Genomic DNA, 13,073 nt, shown 5'->3' on the forward strand with positions numbered 1-13,073 from the left:
AGCTATGCGGGTGCTCTTGTGCGTGGAGAGCCGAGAACACCAGTGTCCCCTGTCCATGGGGGCAGGAGGCGACAAGCTCTGAAGCCGTCTCCATCCGAAGACCTATGGAAGTAGGAACACAGGGTCACGCAGTCAGGTGAAGGGGATCCAAGCTAAGGCGTGATTTTTGCAGGAATAGCGTTAGCAGTCATTGACGTGAGAGCCGAGAGGAATGGAATAATTTTAAATAAATAAGTTCCTTTTAGTCTTACTGACATGCACTAATCTCCAAACAGTCAGGACAGTATATACATAATAAAAAGTTAAATTCATGTGTTCATAATACAGTCCCAGTGAATAAAGTCTAGGACCCTATCAGAATGAAAGTCCACATCATGTGGGGCGTCTTGAGCCTTGCTTTAAAGAAATGGGAGGTCAGAGGCCAGAACTATAAACCATGATGTCCCCAAGCTGTGAGGCTCCTTCCTCTTGGAGCATTTTCCGCTGTTGGTGACTCAGTCTCCTCTCAGGGCCTCTTCTGGATGAAACACGCCCTGTGGTACAATGGGATTTGAAGGATGAATATTCGTACAACAGGACCATATTATGAACCCCAAAGTACTACAAAGATTACCTGTTGCCATCATAATGGCACAGCCAGCCAGCTGTAGGCCAGTCCTTCCGGCTTCCCTAAATATAGCAGATACTTGACCTACATCAACTGGCTACTAACTTAGCCTTCTAACTGGCACTTGTACCAAAAGAGCTGCATACACCATGCCACTCTGTTTCCTCCTTTTTGAAACCATGCTTGCTAATCCATGCTGTGTTTGTTGTGAACATGGAGGTGGGGTTTTCCGAGGCCCTGCTTCCTCTTCCTGAAGTGAACACTAGAAGATTCTGCTGTGGTGAGTGTTACCAGGGACAGTGGAAGATGCCCAGAACATACATTGTTGTGAGCTGTCAAGTCACTTGCGACTCATAGTGACCCTACGTCCAACAGCTCTGGACGCTGCTCTATCCTGTGTCAACCTTAATGTCTCTGACACTCCTACCCCCATTACCCCAGTCACTAAATCAATCTACCTCATCAATGGTCTTCCTCTCTTGTGCTGTCCCTCCACCCTCCCAAGCATGACTGGTCCCTCCTTGCAACATGTCCAAAGTATGTCAGACAAAGCCTCAGAATCCTTGCCTCCAAGGAGCATCCTGGGCTTCACCCTCTCCAAGATAAACCTGTTTTTCCTCCTAGCTGTCCATGATTCAGTACTCTTCTCCAATACTACAGCTCAAAGGCATCAATTCTCCTTCTGTCATCCCTTGTCATTGTCTAGCTTTCTGACACATAGCAAGTGATTGCGAAGACTGTGCCCTGATCAGGTGCACCTCAGTCTCCAGACTGACATCGTTGCTCTCTAGGTCATATAGCCCTGGTCTGTCCTCTTGCTGTACATGGTTGCTGTGAAGCTGAACATGGTGACACTGATGTGTCAAATGCAATAAGGGTCATGCTGGACAGTGTTTGGTGGAGCTCGATTAAAACAAACTTGGAAGCAGGAGTGGCATCCACTTCTGAAAGAGCTTGCCTTCGGAAACCCTTTGAACAGGGAGAAAGGATGAAAGTTATACAAGTGTCCAGGTCTTTCATTCATAGGGTCACTATGAGTTGCCTACAACTTGATGGCTCTTAACAACAACATACTTACTTAAATACAATACATCCTAATAATTTGTGCTTAAACACCCTTTCTGGTATTTTGTGCTTTGTCCTCGTGATTTGGATTTAAAATATTGCTCTCAATACTCTGAGCTTAAAACGCAACACTACCTAATTATTTGCACTTAAAAACACAGTACTTCTTGTGTTTGAATTGAAATAAATGGTAATGGAAAGCTGAAAAAAGTTAGGACAAAAAATGGGATCTAAAAGAATAAAATGAATAATGGCTGGGTAGAAACCTGTATCCTTAAACGTGCATGTTGGAAAAGGAGATTGGAGGCCACCCGAGGATGAACACCCTTCCTCTCTAACTTCTCTCACCAGACGTTTCGGGATCTCTGTGGCGTGAAGGCGGAGGGTCTGCGGGAGACGCTGGTCCCACACTGAAACATCTGTGTGGCCCAGCTGCAGCTGCAGACGCGCACTGAGGAGACTGTCCTAAGAGCAGGACCCGACCATCCATTCCTGCCCAAGACAGTCAGGCCCAAGACCAGGCGGCCACAGACCTGAGAGGCGCTCGTCACGCCGCTGGAAAGCCACAGAGCAATGTTTGGGCACGAAGGTACGCTGGCCACGAGCAGGCCCTGCCCTGCCCTGGGAGGTCACGGTGGTGCTTAGGGCAGGAGAAGGCAGGTAGGCACTTTGGGGACCAAGTGTCTTTGGGAGAGGAACCCCCAGGTGACATGACCTGTCCTCTTGGCCCAGGTGTGTGCCTGCCCAGTGGAGCAGGGTGCTGGGGACTCATGGGCTGGACAGCAGAGGCTCCCCAGTGGCTGCATGGAGGCCGCCCTTCCAGAGGGCTATTGGTGGGAGTTGACGCCATGGGACGAGTGGCTCTGGGGGTTTCTTGCAGGGTTGCGTGGAGGGACAGGGTGGCGCTGGGGGATGGAAACAGGCCAGTGCGAGGGGACGGTGAGTCATTGCCTCATCTCTGGCATCTCCTCAGAACGCGACATCCCCAGCGACGGGGACTTCAACTGGCTGAACGCCGATTCCCCACCACCCCCACCACCCCCACCATCCCCACCACCCCAGTCGGAGCAGTCCTGTGGTAAGCAGTCCTCACCCTGCTGTCTCCTGTCTGGGGGGAGTCCCAGCCTTCAGCCCCCAGAAGCCTCAATGCAGCCTCAGATCCAGGGGTGGTGTGCCTCCAGAGAGAGGGGAGATAGGTGTCTCCAGGGGAACGCACTGCCGGCGCTTTCTGCAGACAGCAGGCCCCAGGGCAGTGCCCTTTGTCCAGCTGCCTGTGGTCACTAATGTCCAGTCTGCTCATTGTTGTTGTTATGTGCCATCGAGTTGCTTGCGACTCAGCGACCCTATGTACAAGAGCTCTAAACACCATTCTATTCTGGTGCCAACCTAGCCATCTCAAATGCACTTATCCCACCACTCCAGTCACAGAATCAGCCCATCTCATCAAAGGTCTTCCTCTCCTGCGCCATCCCTCCACTCTGCCAAACATGATGCCCTCTCCAAGGACCAGTCCCTCCTTGCAGCATGCCCAAAGTATGTCAGACGAAGCTTCAGAATCCTTGACTCCAGGGAACATTCTAGCCTCACCTTCTCCAGGACAAACCTGTTTGTTCTCCTAGCAGTCCATGGTATATTCAACACTCTTCTCCAACACCATAGCTCAAAGGCATCAGTTCTCTTTCTATCACCCCTATTCATTGTCCAACTCTCTGATGCATAGCATCTAATTGCGAAGACTTCAGCCCGGATCAGGTGCACCTTAGTCTGCAGCCTGACATCATTGCTCTTCAGTACTCTTGAGAGGTCCCTCACAGCTGACTTTCCCAAGGCAATTCATCTCTTGATTTCCTGGCTGCTGGTACCAAGAGTGTTGATTGTGGAGCCAAGCAAACTAAAACTGTTAACTATCTCAATTTCTTCACCATCCATACTGATGCTGCCAATTGGTCCAGTGATGAGAATCTTTGCTTTCTTGATGTTGAGCTTCAATCCATATAGGAGGCTGCAGTCCTTGACCTTCTGCAGCAAGCGCTTCAGGTCCTCCTCAGTTTCAGCAAGCAAGGTTGTGTCATCTGCATAACGCAGGTTGTTGATGACTCTTCCACCAATCCTGATGGCACATTCCTCTTCGTATAGCCCAGCGTCTCAGATGATCTGTTCTGCATACGTATTGAAAAGGTATGGAAACAGAATACATCTATGACGAACCCCGTTCTTGATTTTCAACCATGTAGTGTCTCCTTGCTCTGTTCTGACAACTGCCTCTTGGTCCATGTATAGGTTTTGCATTAGCACAATCAAATGTTCTGGGATTCCCATTCTTCTCAGAGTCAGCCATAGCTTGTTGTGATCCACATAGTCAAAAGACTTTGCATAGTCAATGAAGCACAGATAGACATTCTTCTGGTATTTGCTTTCTGTCAAGATCCATCTAACATTATCTATAATATCCCTAGTACCACGACCTCTTCTAAATCCAGCCTGCACATCTGGCAGTTCTCTGTTGACATATTGTTCCAAACATTTTTGGATAATTTTCAGCAGAATCTTGCTTGCATGTGATATTAATGATATTGTTCGATAATTTCCGCACTCTGTTGGGTCATCTTTCTTTGGAATGGGAACAAATACTGATCTTTTCCAGTTAGTTGGCCAGCTGGCTGTTCTCCAGATTTCTTGGCACAACATAGTGAGCACATCCAGGGCAGTGCCTGTTTGTTGAAATATGTCAGTTGGTATGCTGTCAACTCCTGGAGCCTTGTTTTTTGCCAATTCCTTCAGGGCAATTTGAACTTCCTCCTTCATCACCATAGGCTCTTGATCATATGTCATTTCATGAAATTCTTCTGTCAGCCAATTCCTTCTGATACAGTGACTCTGTGTACTCCTTCCATCTTCTCTTGATGCTTCCTGAATCATTTAACATTCTACCCAAAGTATTCTTAAGGATTGCCACCCATGGCTTGAATTTGTTTTTCAGCTCCTTCAGCTTAAGAAATGCTGAACGAGTTCAGCCCTTTTGATTTTCTGACTCCAGCTCTTTGCACATTTCATTATAGTATCTTGCTTTGACATCCTGGGCTGCTTTTTGAAATTTTCTGTTCAGCTCTTTGATTTCTTGGTTTCTTCTTTTACCTTTGGCTTCTCAGTGCTCTAATGCAATATTCAGAGTCTCATGTGACATCAGTCTTGGTCTTTTCTTATTTTTCAGCCTTTGTAATGATCTTTTGCATTCTTCATGGACAATTTTCTTGATATCCTCCCAGAGCTTATTTGGACTACGCTCATTGGTGCTCAAGGCCTCAAACCTGTTTCTGAGATGGTTTTGAAATTCGAGTGGGATAGACTTAAGATTAAATTTTGGTTCCCGTGGACTTGATTCAATTTTCCTCAACTTCAGCTTGAACTTACATATGAGTAGTTGGTGTTCTGTCCCACAGTCAGCACCCAGCCTCTCCCGCGATGAGAACCCAGAAAATGCCCAGGACTCTCGCTTCAGTGTGATCTCTGGGACTGAGCTACTTTTTTTAAATGATGAAAAAGGTAGTGAAAAGCCAGCTGAAATTTACAGCGGGTGGCTCCCCTTTTGCACCCACCCCCACAGGAGGACTTCCAGTTACCTTTACCCAAGGATATTTTGTCCCCCGCGAGGGTCTTGCTTTTGGGAAGGGTGTGTGTTTTGATCTTTGGCCTGGCTAGATAGAGTCTGATGTCTCTTCTGAATATGGACTGGATGGACCAGCTAGCAAAGGTGCCCCAAGCCTGCCACTGAACTTTAAAGGCAGCTGTGCTCAGAGGCCATGAGCAGATGCAGTTGTTGGGTGGGGGCAGCAGGCCGAGGAAGTGGGGCGATGTTCCCTCCAGATGCTGGGCACACGTGCCGGGGACAAGGCCTCTGTGGTATGTCCATTGTTGACCGCTGTCTCATATCTGATGTTAGATGACCAGAACCAGGAGGACGAAAGCATAGAAATGGCATCCCATGACGAAAGGCTACCCGCGGAGTCTTTGAACAGTAAGTCATCTCTCAGAGTCTTTGCCGGTGTCATGTCCACAGGGAGAGTGAGCGGGTGAGAGCAGGATTAGGATACAGAAGTGTTCTCCACTTGGTCCTCTCAGAGTCCAGGGGCTGTGTCCCCAGGGGGAGGGGCTTCTCTGGCCCACCCTCAGAGTCCAGGTTTCTGCTCCTGAGACTTGGTGAGCAGGGCTGTCTCCAGAGTTGGTCATCCATGTGCAATCCCACGCACACCACCTTTCGTTTGGGAGATTTCTGCAGCCGATGCCGGTTTTCCAAGGAAAAGACATGAAGCTGTCACCAAAAAAAATGGAAATGGGGCATAAAGTGCTCTCAGGAGAACGAATGTCAGGATGCAAAGCACGCCTCTTAAAATGACACCAGGTCCACGTGCGTGGCCAGGCGTCGGGCCAGCCTGAAGATAGAGTCGCCCAGGCACTGATCATGTGTCAGGAGGCTGCAGGCCCCTAGGACCACTCCTCATGGCCAGCACGGTGCTGTGGGGTGGGCAGTGGCACGCAGGAACCCCAGGACAGCAGAAGGGGTATCCTGTCATTCTGTGCTGCCATGGTCCCTGCTGTATGAATGTCCATAATTTTTGCCACTGCTCGTATCTCTGAGGGTTCTTCCCAACCGAGTATCCCCAAATCCCACATTAGAAGTAGACAGAGGCAGACCCAGGGTGACTGGCTAGGGGCTGGCCGTGGGCCTGCCTCACAGGACATTTCTTACTGCAGGTCAGCCCCAGGACAACCCCTCCATGGATGACGACAGTGACAAGGACTCCGTGATGGACTTTGGCGCGCAGGTAGGCTGGTGTCCACTGCTCCCTAGACTACAAGGCCAGCCCAAGCCACCTGGGCCGAGAGCCCTGTCCTCTGCACGGGTGACCAGTGGCCAGGCACCTCCCTGCTGCCCACTGTCCACTTAACCTCATAGCCTCACAGAAGGGCATTCCTGATGGCCAGGTGGGTGCCGGGCAGGACTCTGTACAGAGACTTGCTTGGTCCCAGTCAGACTGGCTTGGGAAGGGTGAAGGGCCCGGTCCCAAAGGCCACAGGCCACTTGTTCTAACTCAAGAGGTCCTGAAAGGCTCCTGGTGGTACAGTGCGTGCATCCCACAAAGGGGGATTGGTCTGGACCTGCCAGGAGCAGCTCTCTGAAAGGAGGCGGTGGTCGTCTGCTTCCATGCAGACCTTACAACCTTGTACACCCTCCGTGGTGGGCGGGGGGGAGGCAGGGGGCACGGGGAAGGCTGTTGAGTGGGCATTGACTGGATGGCAGGAATCTGAAGCCATCCGTGCTCTCAGGAAGGAAAGGCTGGGCTGGGGGGAGGGGTTCTGTTCCTGTGTGGTTAGCGGACTGTAACAAAGTCCCGTGGGGATCTTCTCATCACTCTTGGACATGAGTCAGGGATGACGCTGGCCCCCGAGGCCACCCCACAATGCGGATGCTCAGGTGAGGGAGGTAGGTGAGCTTCTCTGAGAGGCCTGCGCTTGCTGTCTGCAGGAGGCCGCGTCCTGCCAGGACAGGAAGCCCCAGAACCCAGCTGAGGAGAACATGGATAACTATGTGAAGCTGCTGTCGCTGGGTAAGCTGTTTCTCATTCTCCAGAGCTTCCCAGTGGGCTGCTCCTGCTGGGGGGGTGTCACCGAGGGGCCTGAGGTCCCTGACAATGCCCTGGGAGATGGAGCTGCCCCCCAGGCTTCCAAGGCGGCAGTTTTCCCGCCACTGGGCAATGCAAGCACACACTGCTGGTCGAAGCCAGAATTGCCAAGCGTAGAGAAAAGTGGCTTCCAGAAAGGAGACAGAGGGAAGGCCTCCCAGGGAACTGGACGTGCACGGTGTCAGCGGGTCTGGCTGGCCTGTCCCTGTAACACACGCCATCTTTCCTGGGCAGGTCTTCAGCTTGCAGAGGGTAACAGGCAGTCCCACCTGACACAGGGACACTCGTCGAGGTCCCAGACAAGTGCCTACCCAAGTACAAGTCAAGGTGAGGACCCCATAGTGGGTCGTGGTGGCCGCCAGGTGCAATTGGGCTCTGCCCCTCGCAGAAGGGGTGCCCCTTCCAGCTTCCCGGCGCTCGCCACACTAGTGCCAGGGCGTGCTTTTATGGGTCTTTCCTTTCAGGCCAGGGAAGTATGCCTGAACCCGGAGAGGCAGCCTGCTGCCCGGGACCGTGCGAAGAAGAGTCCTCCCAAGAGGCGGGAAAGTTCGGCCCCTCGCAGTCGCCCAAAGCTCAGGATCTCAGCCACTGGCTGCAGTGGTTCCTCAAGATGCTGGACGACGACGATGACAGCAGCAGCAGCAGGACCAGGAGGAGGGATCTGATCCTTCAGGTGTGGGGCAGTGAGGGCTGCATGCTGGGGGGGGGGTGCTTTCAGCCTTCACTCCACCCTCATGTACCAAGAGAGTTGTTGGCAGGAAGAGGCTTTGTGAGCTGGACACAGACAGGAAGGGCTGTGATCAGAAAGCCTCTAGGAGAAAGCAGACCCCTGAAGGGAGTGAGATGCAGGGAGCCCCCAACCTCAGGAGCCTCAGCTCCCCAGGCCGGAGTCCTCAGCCGAGACCCAGGCTGATTTGCTGGCTGCCCCCCGTCAGGGCAGCGCTGGGAGTGAGAACCAGACTGCCCTCAGGGGAGGAGAGGGTCTCTGAGAGGGTCAGGATGAGAACTAGGACATGGGGACAGCTCGACCCTTAACGAGCTCCAGAAAATGGATGGTAAAGAGAGGTTCTATGCCTGCAAGCTGTCAGAACCTTCTTCCATAGCCATGGGAACTCTGAGGACGGCACAGACAGGCACCGGGAAGCCTGTGAACCCAGCTCGGTCTTGCACCAGCTAGAGAGAGAAAACAGGAGGGTAAGGGGGTGTGGGCAGACCGTCCTGCACAACCCTGCCCTCAGAGACCACCAGAAAATCCGTGTGAGACGAGGAAGCCTTTCCGAAAGCCACGGTAGAGCATGTCAGGAGACATTTGTTGCTGGCCAGTCTTGTAAAACCGGTGCGCAGGTCCACGTGAGAGAGCAGCTCGGTGGGTGTCAGGGTGGTGGAGGAGCCTTGACTCACAGCTCGGGCCTCGGTTCTGCAGAGAAGCTGTGTGGAGGCCAGGGCTGCCATGAGTCGGTCATTCGTAGTGTGTCCTTTTCCCAATCCCAGAAAAGTCACACCGTAGGGAGACCTCCTCCTGGCGGTGAGCAGGAGGCAGCACTTAGCGCTAGCGCCAACCCCAAGGACCCACCGGGCATGGCTGCTGCTAAGCAGCCTCGAGGAGACCCTGTGGCAGGTCGGTTATTCACCAATTGGCCTTTACTGACCCCCCCAGAGATGTGTCTTGGAGCCCAGGGAAGGGGCTGTGCCAACAGAGTCCGCGGCCATCCCGGGCACAGACAGCATGGAACGCCAGCCACCTTGGCGTGGAGCAAGCATGTCCTCGCTGCAGGCCCCTAGGCGATCAGTCATCCAGAGCAGGGCTGCCGCCGAGCCACCCCAACGCCCCTCCGGGAGCCAGCTGGCCCTTCCCAGCCCACAAAGCAGTGGGCAGCAGTCCACCTTCAGAGGACGCCCTTTCCAAGAGGCCACGAGCAGTCCCAAAGGCATCCTCCACAGCATTGCCACCGGCAAACCTTGGTACAGCCTGCCGGCCGGAGCGCCCACCACAAGCAGCGCACCCACCACAGGCAGCGCACCCACGAGGAAGGCCCAGGGCTCAGCCACCCGAGCCCACACCCAGGGGCACCAGAAGGCACGAGCCAAGAGGAAGCACCCGGAGTGCAGAGAGGCCGAGGCCCCGGGGCTCCAGCAACCACGTTTCAGCGATGCGTGGAACAGTTACCCCCGAGAGCAGCCCTACCAGTGCCCAGAGTGTGGGCAGGCCTTCATCCACAGCGCTGACCTCGCCACCCACTGGCAGAACCATAGCCGCCAGCATTCGGTCATCCGCAACCTGGACCAGGGCGCCCAGAGCAACCAGGCCGCCAGGGAGCGTGGCCGCCCTGCCACTGAAGCCTTCGCCCACCACTCGGCTGCCCACCACTCGGCCGTGTCCAGCTGGGACCCACTCCGCAGCCAATGGGCGCTCGGCAGCCCCGCTGTCCCGCAGGTGTCCATCAACGAGCAGCTCGCAGAGGGCGCTGCCTACACTGGGTACGTGCTCGGAGACCATCAGGAGGTCCACGGCCGTGACTACCTCCTGGACAACGGTGCCTGCGCCCCCTCGAGCAGCCAGACCCGCTCCTTCCGCGAGGCCCCACCAAGAGGCAACGGTGAAGCCTTCAGCAGCAGCGGCTACTTCTTGGAGCCCCCGAAGCAGCACCGGCAGGAGCCCACCTTCCCAGGCGGAATGGCCATGGCGGGCGGACCCGCCTTCCAGGGAGGGATGTCCACCGGGGCGACTGCTGGCCTGGGTCCCGACCCCCAGCCCAAGAGATGGTGCGTCGGCCCGACAGACAGAGTGTCCCCCGCACCCCACTGCAGGGTGTGCGGCCAGGATTTCATGCACGAAGAGGCCCTGAGCGCGCACTTGGAGGTCCACACCACCGAGGGCTGCGCGCTGGCCGCCCTGGGCCTGGCCCTCACGCAGCTGCAGCACAGCCAGTCGTCCGAGGAGTGCAGTGTCCAGTGCCCGCCCTGCGCCCCGTGCGCCCCTTGCATCCCTTGCGCCCCCTGCATCCCCTGCGCCCCGTGCGCCCCATGTGCCCCGTGTGATGAGGTCTTCCTCTGCGAGCCCGAGGTCCACGATCAGGCCTGGGGCCAGGGCCGAGGCCGTGGCCACCTTCACAGTCGTGGCCGCGGTCGCAGTCGCGGTCGCGGTCGTGGTCGCGGTGCACCGCCACCCTACGCCTACGGGGGTGCCTTCATGCACAACGCCTTCCCCCGGCCAGGGCCGCACTCCCGCTTCTTCGAGTGCTCGGACTGCGGCCAGTCCTTCGGCCACAGCAGCGCCCTGCTCACACACCAGCAGCTGCACCGCGAGCAGGCCGCCGGGGTCAGCGGAGCGCCCACCGCCCCGGCCACGCTGTGGTTCCCCGGCCCCTGCGTGCAGCCCACTGCCATCCCCGCAGCCGCAGCCGCAGCCGCAGCCGCAGCCGCAGCCGCTGCCCCGGAAGCACAGGCCGCCCCACCGGAAGCACGGGCCGACCCGCCGGAAGTGCACCTCGGAGGGCGGGAGGAAGAGGTCGTCGAGCCGGAAGTGCAGGTGGAAGGGCGGGAGGAAGTGGTGGTGGACTTGCACATGGAGGCGGAGGACGCGGAGCCGGACAGCGCGGGCCTGGAAGAGCCAGACAGCAGCGTGGGGGACCCCGATGAGGCCGACGAGCCGGACAGCACGGGCCTCGAGGACTCCGAGGAGGAGGAGGAGGAGGAGGAGGAAGAGAGGCCGATCCCTGCCAGGATGCACTTCGGCGAGGATGTCGGTGACAGCCTGGTGTCCAGCGCCACCCATCCCCGCGTGATCGTCATGGAGGTGCCCAGTGTCCCGGCAGTGTGGCCCGCGGAGCACCTGGCCTCTAGTGCGGCTGCCACCATTGCCGTCGCTGACAGCAGTGTCGGCCCTGCAGAGGGGCTCTTCCCGTGTCTCTTCTGTCCACTGATCTTCGCTGACCCCCTGGACCTCATCCTGCACCAGGGCGATCACAACCTCTGAGGCCTCCAGGCGCTCGGGGCGGCATTGCAGGGGCGCCTCCCCGTGCCCGGAGCCGGCTGCAGTGCGGTGCAGCACTGACATCGGCCCCCACTGGACCTCAAGGAACCCCCTCGGACTTCAAGGACCCCCCTCGAATATCAGGAACCCTTCCTCACATCTTTGGGGGGGGCCCTTGGACCTCAGGAACCACCATCAGACCTCAGGGACCCTCCCTCGGACCTTGGTGGGAGCGCCTTGGACCTCAGAAACCGCCATCGGGCCTCAGGAACCCCAGCTCGGACCTCAAGGTCCACCCCTCGGACTTAAAGGACCCCCAATGGACCTCAGGGGGACCCCTCGGACATCAGGGACGCGCATCGGACCTCGGGGACCCCCCCCCAACTTCAGGGACTTCCCTCCTACCTCAGGGGATTGCCCCCCACGACCTCAGGGACCTTTCCTCAGACATCAGGGAGCCCCAGGGAAGCCCTGCACACTGCCCGACCCTCGTCCCAGTGCTGCTGTGGGGAGGTGCCCACCAAGTGTCCAAGGCACCAGTCAGCTGCAAAGGATGCTCCTGGCCCTGCCTGCCAAGTGTCCGGAAGGAAGGACACTGATTTGGGAGATCTGCCGCTCAAGGCAGCAGCACGTGGCCCTGGGCGTTGGCCGGGGACGGCCAGGCCTCCTCGCTGTCCGTTTCCAGCTGCTGACCCCCTGACCGGCTTCGCTGTCCTCCTGAGCAACCCTGCGGAGGCGGCCCACTCGCACTGACCGGCCCACGCCCCACCGCTTGGAGGTGGATCCTCACTGTCCCATCCGACCAGACGCCGCTCTGTGCCTTTTGGGGGTTCTCGGACGAAAAAAAGGAATCAGAGGAAGAAAGAAGCTGATTTACTTTTTAAAAAATTTTTACAAGCCCAACACAAGTAGGTAGTGAAGTGTGGAATTCCCAAACGCTGAAGATCTGCCCCCTAAACCTTGACCTCTTTGCCTCTGAAGTGGTGGGTTGCGACCCTTCCCAGAATGAGGCTGTGTCTAACGGAGCTTGAGAAAATCCGGGGAGAGACCCTCCCGCTGGACAGAGACCCGGGCGGGAAAGGAGCTCCCCATGGACATGGAGACGGGGTGGGAAAGGAGCTCCCGCTGGACCCAGACCCGGGCGGGAAAGGAGCTCCCCATGGACATGGAGACGGGGTGGGAAAGGAGCTCCCGCTGGACCCAGACCCGGGCGGGAAAGGAGCTCCCCCTGGACACAGACAGGGTGGGGGGGTAGACACTCCCACTTGTGCATAGAGACCCAGAGGGGGAGAGACCCTCCTGCTGGACATAAGGACCTGGGTGGGTAAAGGTGCTCCTGCTGTACATGGGGTGTGCTCCCACTGTACATAGAGGGGGGCACTGCCGTTTTACCTAGGACCCTGGTAGGGAGAGACTCCTGCTTGTACATAGGGACCTAGGTGGGGAACAGAGACCGAGGTGGGGAGGAGGTGCACCTGCAGATGGGTTGATGGGCCGTGACTGCCTCGAATGCGCTTTCCTGCCTTAAGTGAGAAGAAAGCACGCAGCTTGGGGGGCCTGTGCACCCACAGGTGTGTGAGTCTGCACCTTGACTTCCCAGGAGCTCCTATCTCTAGAGCTTTCTGTCACTAACCTGGATTCTCTCTTTACCTCCTACCTGACACTTTTGACCTCAGGTTTCTGATTTTTCTTAGCAGAAAAGGTTTTTTTACAAAACATCCCACTTTCTTTACTTTGAACCCAAGCT

The 13,073-nt window shown here is 56.3% G+C and overlaps 2 protein-coding genes across 2 annotated transcripts in view; both read left to right on the forward strand.

Moving 5' to 3' along the window:
* The window catches only part of LOC102871765, a 9,038-nt gene extending 393 nt beyond the window's left edge, over positions 1 to 8,645 (forward strand). The window contains exons 2-11 of the mRNA XM_006902964.1: positions 2,405 to 2,505; positions 2,646 to 2,750; positions 2,854 to 2,948; positions 3,217 to 3,264; positions 5,113 to 5,215; positions 6,425 to 6,495; positions 7,197 to 7,278; positions 7,588 to 7,680; positions 7,818 to 8,026; positions 8,592 to 8,645. Coding sequence (XP_006903026.1) covers positions 2,405 to 2,505; positions 2,646 to 2,750; positions 2,854 to 2,948; positions 3,217 to 3,264; positions 5,113 to 5,215; positions 6,425 to 6,495; positions 7,197 to 7,278; positions 7,588 to 7,680; positions 7,818 to 8,026; positions 8,592 to 8,645 — 961 coding nt within the window. The remainder of the gene's footprint in view (positions 1 to 2,404; positions 2,506 to 2,645; positions 2,751 to 2,853; positions 2,949 to 3,216; positions 3,265 to 5,112; positions 5,216 to 6,424; positions 6,496 to 7,196; positions 7,279 to 7,587; positions 7,681 to 7,817; positions 8,027 to 8,591) is intronic.
* Positions 8,646 to 9,112: 467 nt separating this feature from the next.
* PEG3 (paternally expressed 3) lies at positions 9,113 to 11,329 on the forward strand. Its single transcript, XM_006902965.1, has one exon. The coding sequence runs from the start codon at positions 9,113 to 9,115 to the stop codon at positions 11,327 to 11,329; it is 2,217 nt and encodes a 738-aa protein (XP_006903027.1).
* Positions 11,330 to 13,073: the final 1,744 nt, after the last annotated feature.

Source organism: Elephantulus edwardii, unplaced genomic scaffold, assembly GCF_000299155.1.
Source record: "Elephantulus edwardii isolate Elephantulus edwardi_28Jun2011 unplaced genomic scaffold, EleEdw1.0 scaffold00478, whole genome shotgun sequence".
Taxonomy (NCBI): Eukaryota; Metazoa; Chordata; class Mammalia; order Macroscelidea; family Macroscelididae; genus Elephantulus; species Elephantulus edwardii.